This window comes from Theobroma umbraticum, unplaced genomic scaffold (genome assembly GCF_002168275.2).
Source record: "Theobroma umbraticum cultivar Fairchild unplaced genomic scaffold, ASM216827v3 scaffold_56.0, whole genome shotgun sequence".
Classification (NCBI taxonomy): Eukaryota; Viridiplantae; Streptophyta; class Magnoliopsida; order Malvales; family Malvaceae; genus Theobroma; species Theobroma umbraticum.
In genome coordinates, this window is record NW_018397256.1 from 12,486,272 (window position 1) to 12,501,473 (window position 15,202).

At 36.0% G+C, this 15,202-nt stretch overlaps 3 protein-coding genes across 4 annotated transcripts; 1 reads left to right on the forward strand and 2 right to left on the reverse strand.

Annotated features, from left to right (window-relative positions):
- The first annotated feature begins 1,893 nt into the window (after positions 1 to 1,893).
- On the forward strand, positions 1,894 to 6,679 carry RR18 (response regulator 18). The gene is made up of 6 exons (XM_021421204.2): positions 1,894 to 2,475; positions 2,908 to 3,060; positions 3,311 to 3,703; positions 3,805 to 3,881; positions 4,353 to 5,615; positions 6,202 to 6,679. The coding sequence occupies exons 1-6, from the start codon at positions 2,328 to 2,330 to the stop codon at positions 6,274 to 6,276; spliced, it is 2,109 nt and encodes a 702-aa protein (XP_021276879.1). The 5' UTR covers positions 1,894 to 2,327; the 3' UTR covers positions 6,277 to 6,679.
- Positions 6,680 to 6,930: 251 nt separating this feature from the next.
- On the reverse strand, positions 6,931 to 11,670 carry LOC110411167 (calmodulin-binding protein 60 E-like). Of its 2 annotated transcripts, XM_021421205.2 has the most exons (7): positions 11,198 to 11,670; positions 10,475 to 10,550; positions 10,035 to 10,093; positions 9,291 to 9,784; positions 8,819 to 8,979; positions 8,480 to 8,683; positions 6,931 to 8,029 (listed from the first exon to the last, which is right to left on the reverse strand). In XM_021421205.2, the coding sequence occupies exons 1-7, from the start codon at positions 11,293 to 11,295 to the stop codon at positions 7,304 to 7,306; spliced, it is 1,818 nt and encodes a 605-aa protein (XP_021276880.1). In that variant the 5' UTR covers positions 11,296 to 11,670; the 3' UTR covers positions 6,931 to 7,303. The 2 variants fall into 2 exon arrangements, with proteins under 2 accessions (XP_021276880.1, XP_021276881.1); XM_021421206.2 differs by lacking the exon at positions 10,475 to 10,550 and having other exon boundaries at positions 11,198 to 11,666.
- Positions 11,671 to 12,351: 681 nt separating this feature from the next.
- On the reverse strand, positions 12,352 to 15,112 carry NKS1 (ubiquitin-associated protein (DUF1068)). The gene is made up of 3 exons (XM_021420663.2): positions 14,760 to 15,112; positions 13,084 to 13,107; positions 12,352 to 12,912 (listed from the first exon to the last, which is right to left on the reverse strand). Exons 1-3 carry the CDS (start codon positions 14,950 to 14,952, stop codon positions 12,611 to 12,613), a joined length of 519 nt encoding a protein of 172 aa, XP_021276338.1. The 5' UTR covers positions 14,953 to 15,112; the 3' UTR covers positions 12,352 to 12,610.
- Between the last annotated feature and the right edge of the window lie 90 nt (positions 15,113 to 15,202).

Below are 15,202 nucleotides of genomic sequence, written 5' to 3' on the forward strand. Positions count from 1 at the left end.
ATTGAGGAGTGAGTGGATAAACAAAACCAATCAATAAAATGATTTGAAAAACGTGCATTGTATTTAGACCTAAAATATATTATTTTTAAAAATAATTATCAATTTATGATGATATTGATAAAATATATTATCCCCGGAACTTCTACTAATTATTTAAAAAATTTTGGGTTTTTGCTTGTCTTTTAATTTCGTTGATAAGAAGGGTTGTAGGAAGTATTTAGTAACAAAAATATTTAACTAGGGAGATAGAGTAGCTAGGGCTGGAGAGACTTACATAATGAGATAGATCACTGATTCTGAGGTTAAACAAATGAATGTGATATGATTAGTCAATAACAAAAATCAAGCAGCAACGCAACACACATGTCTGCTACATTGATTGTGATTTTCCATGTTAATTTATTAAGTAAAAAGTAAAAAAAATTTAACATGTTGAAGTGAAAAAGAGAATCTGATTTTTTTTACATAATTTTTGTCAAAAATTTAAATCTTAAAGATTAAAACTCATTAAAAAATAATATATCAAGTTTTCAATCAAAAATAAATAAACAAATAAACTTTTAATAATTTGATGAAATAACACTTATAAAAATATATCGTTTCGTATCGTAAGCAAGTTGTGCAATTCTTGATTAAGGCAATAAAATATATCGATAAGTATTATTTTTTAATAGTAATATAATTGATTGTACGATACGTAATGTGTATCATATAATTTTGATAGTTATGAGTAAAACAAGTTATTAGAGAATAATTGTGTATTAATTTAATTTAGTAGATACAACTTATAGTTAAATCAAATATTCAGATACAATACTTTGTAGAGTTCCTAAATTTGTTACATGATTTTAAAAATTGATTTAGAGCTTGGGACACCTGTCATGGCAAAAAATGAAAGCATTTTTGTGCATGGATTCTCATTTCACTAAAAGAAATATTGCATCCTTGATTAGTTTGAAGAGGTTTTATTGAGATACACAACTTCACACTAAAATCAAAAATTCTTTTTTATAGGATTTATATTTGATGTATTGACAATATTTAACTTTAGATGCAATGGTAGTTATTTTTTTTTTCGAATGCTTTGATTATAAAATGACAATTATACATTTGATAAACTTCTTTAACATTACAAAAATGAAGGACCAAACTGTCTTTTAACGAGCTTGAGTTTAAACATGGGAATTCTTAAAGCAAATCATGGGACTATTAAAGGAAATAATTTATGACACAAAAGGTTATAACTAGCTTCCCAAGATAAGGCCAATTAGTATTTAAAGACCCTAAATAATTATCATAATAATTAGTTTACATTTTCTTGCTAACCATCTCTAGTAAATATAGCCCTCTTTTGTAATTAATTTTAAAATTTTAAAATTTGAAATATTTAAAAGTCTAGCTAAGGAAATTAGTCCAGACTTAAACATGAAAAATTATGTTAAAGGAAATAATTATATCCATTTTCTCCTTTTTATTCCTAAATTTTGTTTGATTTATTTTAAAATAAACAATAATTATTCAAAACAGTTAATGTCAATATTTTATTATTAATTGTTTAGATCAAAAAGTTACGAAATAGTTAACATTGATCCTTCTTGACAAAAAACGTTAAAACACTGCATAAGGAAGGATTACCTTTGAAAAGGTTTATACTAGACACAAATAGACATTAATATTTTTTTCGTTTTAGCTAAATCTAAACCGACGGTTGACATTTCATAATTGACTGAATCGTGCGGCAGAAATGGTAAGGTCTATTTATGGTGGATTTGATAACGTTCCCACGATATTATTTCTTTGGAAAAATAGGGTTAGAGAAAAAATAAAGAAATAAATAATAAAATAAAAAAAGGATGGTCTGTTCAATTGACAAGAAAAAGCTAAAGACAAATACAGAGGAGAGAGAGAGTTGAAACAGAAAACTTTAAGGGAAAAAAAAAAACACAAAACAGACCGAGAAAGAGAAAGGAGGAGAGTGTTGCACTCAAAAGATTAAAAGAAGAAAAGGTTTCTGCTTGTTTGGAGGGTTGAAACATCTCAACTCTGTTTTGGCTATCAACATCATTGTCCCTTTGTACAGCTTTTACTTGCAAAGCTCTCTCCTTTTTTGACGGTTTCAGGCTTCTAATTCTCTCTCACTCTCAATTTTTGTCTTCGTACATTTTTTTTATATATTTTTTTGCTTTTTAGAGGTTTTGGCTATCTGGGTTTATTTTGAAGTTTTGATAAACAGTGGATAAACTAAAAAAGATTGAAAACTTTGGTTCTGTGATCTTTGTTTTGGCTCTGTTTTCTTATCTGGGTGGTTTCAATTGCTTTTTTTATCAATGGCTGTGGAGGAGAAAATGGGTGGTTCTAATGGTGAAGATGGAGGCAAGGACCGGTTTCCAGTTGGTATGCGTGTTTTAGCAGTTGATGATGACCCTATTTGCCTCAAAGTTTTGGAAAATCTGCTTCGTAAATGTCAATATCACGGTTAGTTGTTTCTCTTTCTTTTTTTTTTCTCTTTTGAATTCTCGTGAAATTATCATGTTTTTTTTTTACAAAAAGTTTTATGTTGAATTAGAAATTCACTTTTAATTCTATTGATAAGTTATCTGTTTTCCGTTCTGTTGTTCTCAACCTTTAATTAAAGGCTTCGTTTTTGTTCTAAAAAGAATGTTGCTTAAATTGTGTTGATGTGTAAACTTTCAAAAAAAAAAAATGTTTTGATGTGTCTTCTCTTTGGGTTTATTGTGTGGTTGGTTTAGATACTGTTTCTGTGAGGGAGATCTGTCTATTGTGCTTTGCAGTGTGAATTTGATTTGGATCTTTACAATTGTAGTATGCAAGTTTTGACTCTTAACATTGTTAGGACTTGGGGGCTTTCTTTTGACATGTCATTTATGGTTTTTTTTTTTTGTGCAGTTACTACCACCAATCAGGCAATTACAGCCCTCAAAATGTTGAGGGAAAACAGAAACAAATATGACTTGGTTATTAGTGATGTTAATATGCCAGATATGGATGGCTTTAAGCTTCTTGAGCTTGTGGGGCTTGAAATGGACCTACCTGTAATCAGTAAGCATTTACCCTTTTTCCATTTATAGCACTGAATGATACTCATTTGTTTTTGCTTTTCCCCCCTTTTTTCTTTGAATTATTTGTGGAATGAATGAATTTTCTTTTTGTGATTCTGCATTCCCTTTAAAGTTTAAAGTTCACTAATTTTCTAAAATTGTAATTATTCTAGGTTTGCTAAAACGAGCAATAGATTATAATTGTTTCAGAATTGATTTAACATAATTTCTTTCTTCTTAATGAATTCCAGTGTTGTCAGCTCACAGTGATACCAAGCTTGTAATGAAGGGGATTACCCATGGTGCTTGCGACTACTTATTGAAGCCTGTTCGCATTGAGGAGCTAAAAAACATATGGCAACATGTGGTTAGAAGAAAGAAAACTGACTCTAAGGATCAAATTAAGGCCCCAAATCAAGATAAGGTTCGGGCAGGAAATGGAGAATTCGGTCAAACATCAACAGGCAGTTCTGACCAAAAAGTCAATAAGAAGCGAAAGGACCAAAGTGAAGATGAGGAAGAAGAGGGTGAAGATAACGGACATGAGAATGATGACCCTTCAAGTCAGAAGAAGCCTCGAGTTGTTTGGTCTGTAGAGCTGCATAGGAAGTTTGTTGCAGCTGTCAACCAATTGGGTCTTGACAGTGAGTTTTTTGATGTTGAGATTAGTGTCTTATACACAGTGATCCTCATGCCCAACTGCATTTCTAATTTTAGTTTCCCTTTTCTTTTTATTCAAATGCAGAGGCCGTTCCAAAGAAAATTCTGGACCTGATGAATGTTGAAGGACTCACAAGGGAAAATGTAGCAAGCCATCTACAGGTAAACCACTTTGCTCTTTTCTTTACCATCTGCATAATAGATTCTTATATATTGCCCTTGCAACAATTATCAATTATCAGTATACATGTTAAAGTTATAAGTATACATGGGATCTAGTTAAGAGGTTGCTGGTTCTGAAGAAAATTGGATACTCTATTGAGAATAGCTGAATAAAATACAATAGCAAATCTGGTAAGTAAAAAAGCGTCACGTACCATAGGCTCGTTATTGTTTCCTATTTAATGGGCTGTACTAGTTTATAAGAGAGGGAGTTTCTTTATTGTTCTACTCCATGTTAAGATCAACTCATAGTTTGTGAATTTACTGCAACTCCAATTCAAGCTGGTAAGAGCTAGGCTGGGCCATACACTGGGAAAAATTCAGGCACTTGAATCAGGACCTCTTATAAAAATGTGCAGTGACTGGGTACTTGTCACTTCTTTAGGTTTAATGTCTTCTGTTGTCTTGCAGAAATATAGGCTTTACCTGAAACGACTCAGCAGTGTTGCAACTCAGCAAGCAAACATGGTTGCTGCTTTAGGCAGTAAAGATCCCTCTTACTTGCGCATGAGTTCACTAGATGGCTTTGGAGATTTTCGCACATTGACTGGACCTGGAAGGCTTTCAAGTGCTTCTCTATCATCGTACCAACCGGGTGGAATGTTTGGTAGACTGAACTCAGCTGCTTTAAGCCTACGTGGGATTTCTTCTGGTGTCATTCAACCGGGACATTCTCAAACCTTGAACAATTCAATCAATGGTCTTGGGAAGATTCAGCCAGCTGTGTTGCCTGCAAACCAAAATCAAAATGGAACTTTGTTTCAAGGGATCCCAACCTCAATAGAGCTCAACCAGCTGTCGCAGAACAAGTCCACTAACCACTTTGGAGAATTTAATCGTGTTAATGATCCAAATGTTTTTGGTGTTGCCACTAACTTCTCTGATGCCAGAGTGCCAGGTGGTGGCTCGAGCAATTCTCTATCTACTGCCTCAGGCAACCCTTTGTTGTTACAAGCAAACACACAACAGACACACACTAGTGGTTCATTTGGAAATCAATCATCTCTTGGTGTGGCATCACTGAATCAGGAATCATTTGACATGGGTGTTCGTGGTTCTTCTAATTTTCTTGATCATGGTAGATGCAGTGAAAACTGGCGGGGCGCAGTTCAATTATCCAGTTTCCCATCAAGTTCATTGTCAACAAGTGAAGCTTTCAATCACGAGCAGTTGCCACCTAATAATTTGCAGGAAAATCTCTCTTGGACGAGCTCTCACGTTAGTAACAGCCCTATTGATCTTTCTTCTTCCATGGCAAATTCAGCACGTTTGGAGGACTCTAGAGGAGACATGCAGTGCCAAGTTGGCCTAAATAATAATGTTATCCAGAATATAGGTTACACAGCAAAGCAACAGTGGGGAGACCGCAGACATGATTACAATGGAAATTTAAATAATTCATTTAGCAGGGTGGACTCCCTGGTTTCTGCAAGTGGTGCTGTGATGGACCAAAGTAATGCCGCCACCAGTAAAAGGACTGATGTCTCTTTGTTCAGTCAATTAAGTGGTGATGCTCCTTATGTTGTTCAGCACCCTGAGGGTGAGAAATCAGCTTTGGATGCAAAATTGAGGTCCAATGAGGACTATCTCTTCGAGCAGACAAAGCCACAAAGTGGTTTCAGTCAAAATAATTTTGAATCCTTGGAGGATATAATGAGTTCCATGATCAAACAGGTATGACAAGAGAACTTCCTTTGCCTCTCTAGTTTCATTTTTGATTTTTTATTTTTCTTGTCCGTGTCATAGTCTAAATTGGGTGTTGAATGTGAGACTATAAAGCACAGTAAGCACAATAGTTAGGAGTATGAAGTTTGGCATAGATTAGATACAGATATAGAGCTTATATTGCCTGACAAGTTTTACGTGTCTTCCCCATGCTTATATTTTCCTTCTCCATTAGTTAACTATAACAATCAGTGCCAAACGGTGAAATTCGTGCATGCTTAAGAATTGTGAAAATTTTCATTTCTCTACATGACAAGATATATGCGTGATAAGTTTTCAAGTCTCTAGAAGTACAATGGATGGCATTCTTGCTATCCCAGGATCTAACTAGCAGTAATTGGCATTTGGAAAAATAAGTGAGGACTAATTTGTCTCTGGTTAAGACTATTTAATTTCCTTGAAAATGTAGGAAAAATTATTGTGACTGAACCTGGTTTATTTTTAGCCTTGGTTAGGTAATCCTTTTATATTTATTAAATATATACTTATTCTTTATGAGCATAGATTCTTTAAATTGACTGTATCTGAGATGCAGGGACAAAATAATGACACAGCATTGATGGATGGGGAATTTGGGTTTGATGCATACCCCCTTGGGTCATGTATATGAGACGGTTGATGCTGATTCTTGAACAAAAGAAGGTGACAATGGCATAAGTCTACCTCTCTTTACGAGAGTCTGTATCAATATGTAATTTATTCTCTATTGCTACATTTGATTTCTGGTTGAAATTGATGACAGAATCCTTTTTGGAATTCTTTCTCCATGTCCTTTTTCCCTATTGACGGAATAGTAGCTTGAGAAATTCACAGTTTCAGTTTTTCTTAGTTTCTAGTTTCATTTGTATCTTGCTTCTCATAATTTTATTTGAAGGCAGTAGTTGTAAGGAAAAAAAAGGGGCCTCTAAACCATAATTTGAAAATTCAAATTTTCAGTGTTTCACCAGGGAAGAAATATTTTCGATATTTAAATTGTTTAGATGGAAGCCCTTCATGTGTGCATTGAAGGCTACATTTCCTTGCTATTGCCCTGATCATTAAGATTAGCATTGGAGGTGTGCCTGCAGGGTTTATCTGCTTTTCTTGATTTGGATTGGTGTTAATTTTTTCCTTGATAGTTTGATACTTATTTTTTTCTTGGGATCACTTGGTTTCATTCAGATTTAATGGTTCATTCAATTCCAATTCCCTGTCATTAGCCATGGAAGCCAACCATGGTGTATCTTCCACATCCTGAAAACAATCATATATCTTACTGCTTGGATAATCAGGAATAATAATATCACTTTCTTTGGGTTGAAACTTTACAAAATAAAGCTACCTTCCCGTATGGAAGAATAAAACGAATGAAATTACGTGTTAAAAGCATGAAAAACATTATACTGTCAGGTATTTGGAACAAAGAGAATGGCATAAAAATGGCCTCTGAACTTTCATATACAGAAATTCTTTTGACCTCTAATCTTCTCTCTACTTGTCATCAGCTTTCTTTGAGTGCCGACCAGATATTGGCAAAGATTACAGAGCTTGGAATCATGCAACAATGTTTCCAACGAGGTTAATGATTTCTGAGCCACCAATCCTTTGTTAACCAGCTAAAAATATGGTTAAAAATAAGTTTTAAGCATCATAGTCAACTAATCAAGCTCAACAAGCTGAGCTCTTCTCTCAGCAGCCCTCTTTCTTATAAATATTCCCCACCTTAAAGCAGCTTTCAACTTAAGCCACCCCACGACCGCCTTCCCTGAACCTTTGCCACGTTCCTGGGCGTAAGAGTGGTCTATCGGATGATCATAAGGAATGGTGTAAGTGTAACAAGCCTCGTCAGAATGACCAAAGCCGGCCCTCATACCAACTCCCACTCCAAATGTTTTCAGCAGTCTCTGCATGTCATCACTCTCCAACATTTCTGAACTCCTAAGCCGGATTTCCTCGGCAAAGAAATCTTCCAATCCCTGCCCATTCCTTGGCCTAGACCAATCTGCTGCAAAACCTGACACTCCGGCTGTAGAGTTGCCAATTGGCATGTAATTCGTGCTACCAGGTAATAGTTCTTTTTGATTGTTCATTGTCATTACTGCATTCTGATCAGACCTTCCAAAGGGAAATTCAATCAACTGATGGACTGCATGGTGGGTATTATTATTCTGGCACTGTGGGCTTGGCTCTGAGGTGATATACTGCTGCCTAGTCTTCTGAGTAGTCGTGGTGTAGTAATCTGCATCGTAGTTGTTCTCATTTATTGATGCAGTTGAGGGATTTGTTCTCTTTGTACTTGCAAGGGAGTTGAGGACCTTGTCGTCATATTCTATTACTTGATGCCAATTTTCATATGCTCTCTTCACCAGGGAATCCACAAAAACCTGTAGGCAAAATTTCATGTCCATGAGTTAAATTTTTATTTGCTGGAATATCCAAGTGGGTAACATAAACAGTAATTTGCAGGTAAAATGCAGGCCTGGAGCTTATGTTATGAAAGGTGCACTGCCAAAGAGCTGAGTGCCATGAAGAAATTGATTACAACATAGCAGATGTGAGAGATCCTGACAATCCATTCATTACGCATTTTAAGGGAAAAACAGACATTATTCTCCCTGCCTGGCCCGGTCCAGCGCAAACCCTTCGGAGACATAAATAATTCTGAAGTTAAATCTAGTCTATCCTGTCAATATACTTCTATATTTTTTATGCTGCTTGTCGGTTCATCAGATATTTTGATGCAAGTTGCTTTCCAGTATCAATTTTAAAGAAAAGAATAGCAAAATAAATGTCGAGAAACGTCAGCAGCATTGCAAATATAAAGAAAATCTAACCTTTTGACTGTCGTTAAGTGATTCCAAAGGGAGGAATTGCCCATCAGAGATGAAGCCTCTGAGTTCATAAATGTGATTAAAAGCAACACCGGTGCTATCGGTTTGATCAATGTAGTAAATGTAAAGCTTTCCTCCCAAGACGCAAGTCTTAGCATGCTCCACCGTATTCTCCCACATTCTATTGGACATTCCGCTTCCCAGGATCTATATCAGGAATTTAAAGTGATTTAAGAATTATCAATCCAAAGAAAGAAAGACTTTGAATACAGAAGTAAATAGTCTATAAGAAGACATATTGAGAGGGGAAGGCAGAGATCTAAGGGAAAGGAAATCCCTTACATTTCTTAATCTCTGTGGATCCCTGACAAGAAGTCGAAGAAAATCTTCAACTGTTACAATTTCAGCCTTTAACAGCTTTTTATGTAATGCTCCATCCTTGGCTATTCTGTCCAATCTCCACACTTCATCATGCAACGCAGGTGGGTAATGTTTCTTGTACACTGCCAGTTTAAAAAAGGAGGAAAAATCATGACAACACCCAGAGTAATGCAAGTCAAACAGAAAAGCAGTAGGAAAATGCTGGACTTTGTAAAGAGCAGCAGCATATGAAATAAGTTCACCTAACTAAACTGGTTAATTGCATTAATCAAGGGGAGAGGACTACTAGAGTGTTATATAGCAGAGAAAACAACTGGAGAACTATTCAACCAAATGCAAAAGCAGTATATGGTATGATTCAGGACATGCAGCATGCAACGGTTCCTAGAATTGCCTACCAATCACAATGCAAAAGCTCTACTGGAATACTCACATTCTCCCCTATGATCTTTAACAGCAAAAGCCTCTGTTTTAGCCTCACGCACACGAATCCCTTCACAAAATCCAGGAGCAACCTTCAAACCAAGCCTAAATTTTCTACTCCTAATCCAGCTTGAATTGTCAGTGAAAATAAGATCTCCTAGAGTTCCAACTCCTTCCTTGAGGGTTACTTGTAATTCCCCAGTCAAAAGCGGCCTTTTCCCCTCACGCTCTTTTACTTCATAGTTCTCAAAGTGCTCTTTACTCCAATCCTCATCAGCTTCCTCATTGAAGTCACCTTCTAGCACCACAACATTCAGTTTGGCTGCTGATTCTGGTCCAGTTTGCACCACAGTGCCTGTGATCACGTCTAGCAAGATGACATGGATGGCTGCTCCTTGCTCACCCTCCACCTTCCCTCCTGTGAATAGGTGAGGCGGCATTCTTGTTCTGAATTGAAGTTGCAGGCTTCTTCCATCTGCACTTTGTAGTCTCGGTGGTGAAGACCTTTTATAGGTAGGACGACAATTCATTAGAAATATATGACACCCAATTCTGTTTGTTTAACAAATTGAGGAAAATTTTAATTACCAAAAACACATTTTTGTTCTTCCTATATAACTCATTAGGATTATCAGAATCTGTTTCAGGCATTCATCAGGATGTCTATCACTACATTTTATAAGCATCGTGAGGCTCAAAGAGAAAAAAAAAGAAATTCTAATTTTAATGCCCAAATATTGGTGTAGAAACAAACCTTCCAGTCAATTTGGCATTCCCTATTCTTGTCAAAGCCCGCTCCACTTCCTCACTGACCTGTAATTCATTCCAAATGCAGTATCAGTAAGAGAAGAGTCAAGATATAACACAAATATATTTCTTAGTACTGTTACGTCACTGAAGCAACAAAAAAAAAAAACTTTATCCTTCAGATACAAGCCAATATGAAAAATAGCTGAGGCAGTATCATAAACAAGCGCTGCTTATTATCCAAAAAAATTTACATAAGCAGCATGCAAACTTGGTTGGTGAGAACTGGCAATGTTCTCCAACCTTTTTCTTGATAAAAAACAACAGTAAGACTTCATTGAGTCAAGAAATAAGTCCAAGAAGGGATTGATGAATCCTCATTGCGCAACAATTTATACGGGAATAATTCTGCAATGGCCAAGTACTGCCAAGAAACATTTGACTCACAATTCTGCGTAACATAGGCTCCAAAGATGAGCAAAGTCTTTGCATACTATCCACCTTCAGAGCTTCCACTATTACACTGCAGGTAGATCAATTTGTATATCACAGGAGTGGACTTGCAGAAAAAGTTGACATTCAATCACGTGCAACAAGCATGTTAAAAAAAACTCACAACTCACAAGAATTAACAAAACTTGTTTCATGTATTTGATCTTGAACTGTGTGAAGTTATTGGAAAATCTAAAACAATTTCAATGAGAACTAAATCAACCCCCATAGATTTTGAATTGTTTTTTTGCAGAACTAAGAATGAACACATCAGTTCTTGACATAGCCATCTCCATAGCTTTCAGATTTATTGAATTCACTGAATCTTCTCTGGCATTTGAGACATACGAAAAACAAGAAAGAAAGAAAACTAGACGATCGCCTGAATCAAAAGGTCAAGCTTTTGTTTGAAGGTGTTCAACAGTGCAAGTAATCAGATACACATGTGGTCAAGAAAACCTGATTCAAGAACTCAGGCATATATCAGTCAAACTTGATCTCTAACACTAAATATTTCTTAGAAAGAGCAATCACGAATCACCCAAAGCGGTAGAGTCCATCAAGATCATCCAAAGCAATTCAAGCACTTCAGTCCAAAAGTCAAACTTAGTTTCTATGCTAGGTTAAAAACAATATGAAGATCGCCCATTAACAAAAGTTTGGAACTTGAAGAAGTACCTTGCCAAAGCAGGTAACTTTGGTTTTTTGGGTTCTGTCAGGTAGTCTGCATCTCCAACACCGTCCTCGTATCCTCTCTTGTTCCTTGAACTTTCCATATATGGAAACTTAACCAACTCTCTTCGACCTCTACTTTTAGTATTGTGACTTGGAGTTAGAAGGAAAAAAAGGAAAAAAGGAGAAACAACCCAAGATAGTTCTAAAGATCGCAGGAAGCTTGAAAGAGCAAAACTTTAGAACATAACTCAAAGTTTGCCAAATCAAAGTCCAAAGAAAGACCCCATTTATTATTTTTATTATAAAAAGAAAAAACCCCACACTTAATAACAATTATAGATCTAGATGCTGTAAAAATAACTAATATTACAGGACAGAAAGATCTGTTTTTGGACAGCGTTTTTTGGGTAGATCTAGATATGTAGTATTTTAATTTTCTTTTTGTTTGTGATGAAATATTATACTAATAGATTTGATATAATTGAAGAAGAACACAGCTGTGCTTTGAGGGTGAATGCATGAACGTTGAAAGTTGAAACCGCGTTTGTTGGTATCCTACTGTTGTTTTAACTCAATTGCTACGCATGTGGTATTTGACTTTTTTTGTCTTTCGTTTCTCAGGGAAAGTTAATGGTTGGTCCACGTATATCCATTGCTGACAATATTTACATGTCTGTCTGTTTGGATACGCAGAAAAGAAGAAAAATTCTACAATGATTTCAGATTAATGTACTGCTGAAAACTCAATGTTATCTGTCTACTTCATCCTAAACTCAATGAGTGAAATGATTGACCTGGGATCATTGTTGGGTCAAGTTCATCATCCATTTTCATCTTATTTTTGACGAAAAAAAATTCGAATCCGCTCATTAGACAAGAGAATTATATATTAATTAATAAATTAAATACTTGAATGCATCTTAAAATTTAATAAAAAAACTGAGATGATTCCATCTTCCTAATGTTCAAAATATTTTTCCCTTTGTCAGTGAGAGTTGAGTTACCACCCTCGATGCTTTTTTTTGTCTCTGAATACATGCAGACGTAACATATGTTTTGACTATGGCAGTCTCAGCCTCTCAGGCAGGGCAGAAAAGAAATTACCACTAAAGCTTTTGCGCAGGAAAGAAAAAGAAAAGACTTTCTTCTTTTGTAACTTTGCTCCAAGTGAAGAAAATGAGATGATATTATAGTAAGCGGTCCACTTAAACATGGCAGTTACAGGTGAAATTTCTTTAGAAACTTATATCATCAAAGGAATTCATGCAACTACAAATGGAGGATGGGAGGGAGAGACTGAGGGGGCCTTTTGCCCTTACAAGACTACTCAAGCAACTTGCTTGCCTGATTGAATAAAAATCAAGGTGGAATGCTTCGATTTCTTGACTAGGATATTTAGATGAATTATACAAACAGTTATTCCCCTTCCCATCCCATTTGTCGAGCTCTCTGCTCCCATAATGTTGTAACTTTCCTCTCCCTGATCAGCAAGGCCTCCGCCCGCTCTCTGGCCCCCTCACAGGTTTCTGTGGCAGCGATACATTTTTCCGCCTCCCTTTGGTACTGGGAAGCTACCCTTTTTGCTTCACCAAAGGTAACGTTCACATGGCGAGCATGCTCTGCTGTAACAGCTTCCTGCAACTTCAACTCCTCTGTAAGAAGGTCCACAAATTGCTTCTCCATCTCTTGCTTGAGATCAGGGTCATTGCTTCCACAATCTGTGTCACCATAATTCATATCATGCGTACATGATTGTGGTTTCACCAGATGAATGAACAAATTAATTACAAGACAAGAAGCAGGGCAATGACTTGATCGAAAATAAGAAGATGAATATGAAGAGATAAATCATGAAGTTAACAATTAGAGTTGATGGAATAAACTCTAACCTGTAACCGAGAGATTGGCCAACCCTGCAAAAGAATAACAAAAGCACAAGAAAACATATAAGTAATTTGAACAGATAACCAAAACTTGACACAAAATTTTACAAGCACAGCCCTTGTAACTAGCAGGAACACATAAAAACAAGGAAATCAACAGCATAAGGAGCTGCAGATTCTGCATGCCAGCTTATGATTACACGGTAGTACCGTACAAACACAAAAGAAGGCATACAATCGTGTGTGAAAGAAAGAAAGAAAACAGAGCTTGCATGTGTTTATCTAGGCAGGTTAGGAATGTAAGAAGTTCCCCCCTTCTTATGCCAGCTTATGATTACACGGTAGTATCATACAAACACAAAAGAAGGCATACAATCGTGTGTGGAAGAACAAAAAAAAAATAGAGCTTGCACGTATTTATCTAGGCAGGTTAGGAACGTTAGAAGTTCTCCCCTTCTTTTGAACACCAGTGTCAAGTAAGAGGCAGCTAGAATTTTGACATTTTTCAATTTGTGTTCATAATTTCTATCAACGTGGTTTGTGAAGAATTGAAACAGCCCAAATGCAAGTATCATTTTCATGATCAATACTGCATTTGTTCATATTCTGGTCACACACCACCACAATTGTTAATAAGTTAAAAAGCAAGATCAATAGTGCAGCAGCACAGCAAATAATAAATGAAATTCCTGAATTATAGTCAATTTCCATCATTAATGAAGAACTCATCTACATGATCCTGATGTCATTCTGAGTTTCAATGAAATCATGCAGTTTATTACTCTACAGAAGCTCACCAACACCGTTAGGCAAAGTATAACAAATTTCTATAAAGAGATCCGTATTAAAAGTTACCAAAAATTAGTCAAATCATAAAGGACCAAGGCAGGAAAACAATATCTTCATTCTAAAGTTATAAGAAAGAGATGGATTTTTAGAAGTCAACATGCTATGATATCTCAGTAGTCATTCTATAAAGGTAGAGATCATTTCAGTGCTGTTGAAGTAAAACCCAAAAAAATTGTTGTTTATACCTCCTTCCTTATTGCATGGTTATTTGGCCCCTAAATTCCAGAAAGGTTATCGCCTAACTCAACTTACTTCTTTATCATATGCATCAGAAATGGACCTAGAAGTGTCATTTTTCTTCCAATTAATATTGATAGAGTCATTCTGCACATAAGGAAGGAGGTACAAAGCAGAGAGCTCGGGTTCCGTAGGTAGTTACAATGAAAACAAAGCGGGCGCCTCTGAATTCCTCCACTCAATATATGATTAAACAAGCATTAATTTAAACTGAAATTTGGTTTTACGTGATTACATCCTGTTGGCCAAGCAAACAGATACCTCCAAAATTAGCAGCAGCAATAGATCAAAACCTCAAATCGAAGAAACAGGAATTTCTCGAAGGATAAAACTTAAATCTAAACCCAACTTGGAGCGCACCCTGTCACTCTGTAAAAACTAAAGAAAATGCAACATTCCCAAAGCTCAAAATGCAAAGTTAGCAACAAGAGCAGATCAAGACCTCAAATTTCCCAAAAGGGTATTCCTTAACTTCACTCCAATAAACAAAAAACCAATCAAAATCAAATTTTGGCAACAACCCAGAATCACAAAAGCAGAAAAACATGAAATTTGATTGATAAAATAAGAGGCCCTAAACAAGCAAGGAGTCATACCAGGGGCAATCTTGAGAAGGGAAAGAGGAGGAGGACAATCACAGATGCAAGGAGGACAAGAGGATTTGGAATCACCCAATCTAAGAGTTTTCTTGAATCTCCAATAAAGAGCTGGTCCACACACTCCCAATGCTGAAACTACAGCAAATATTACAAGAAATAACCTCAAGCAAGTCCCTGACCGTCGTGACATGTTTCTATCTCTCTCGCTTTAGTTTCTCTCTCTCTCTCTCTCTCTCTCTTTCTCTCTCTCTCTTTACTCTGTGTTTATGGAATAGTGAGATCTAACCAGGGATGCATTGATTGATGGCTAGGAATATATGAAATCTACTGCTTTAACTGTCCTTTTAATGGTTTTATTATTCTCATGCTTTATTTTTTTTTTCCTTTTTCATCTCTGCTTTTGAAGAGGTCAGTGTCAGCAGGCCAAATTTCATCCCACC

Bases quoted from the DNA above. Each gene is read 5' to 3' on its own strand.
- RR18 (XM_021421204.2), top strand. From the start codon at position 2,328: ATGGCTGTGGAGGAGAAAATGGGTGGTTCTAATGGTGAAGATGGAGGC. The intron at 3,061-3,310 runs GTAAGCATTTAC...AATGAATTCCAG, and splicing joins AATGGACCTACCTGTAATCA to TGTTGTCAGCTCACAGTGAT. The intron at 3,704-3,804 runs GTGAGTTTTTTG...ATTCAAATGCAG, and splicing joins CAACCAATTGGGTCTTGACA to AGGCCGTTCCAAAGAAAATT.
- NKS1 (XM_021420663.2), bottom strand. From the start codon at position 14,952: ATGTCACGACGGTCAGGGACTTGCTTGAGGTTATTTCTTGTAATATTT. The intron at 13,108-14,759 runs GTATGACTCCTT...ATTCTTTTGCAG, and splicing joins CCTTCTCAAGATTGCCCCTG to GGTTGGCCAATCTCTCGGTT. The intron at 12,913-13,083 runs GTTAGAGTTTAT...ATGGTGACACAG, and splicing joins GGCCAATCTCTCGGTTACAG to ATTGTGGAAGCAATGACCCT.
- LOC110411167 (XM_021421205.2), bottom strand. From the start codon at position 11,295: ATGGAAAGTTCAAGGAACAAGAGAGGATACGAGGACGGTGTTGGAGAT. The intron at 9,785-10,034 runs GTTTGTTTCTAC...TACCTATAAAAG, and splicing joins AATGCCAAATTGACTGGAAG to GTCTTCACCACCGAGACTAC. The intron at 8,684-8,818 runs GTAAGGGATTTC...TTCCTGATATAG, and splicing joins ATCCACAGAGATTAAGAAAT to ATCCTGGGAAGCGGAATGTC.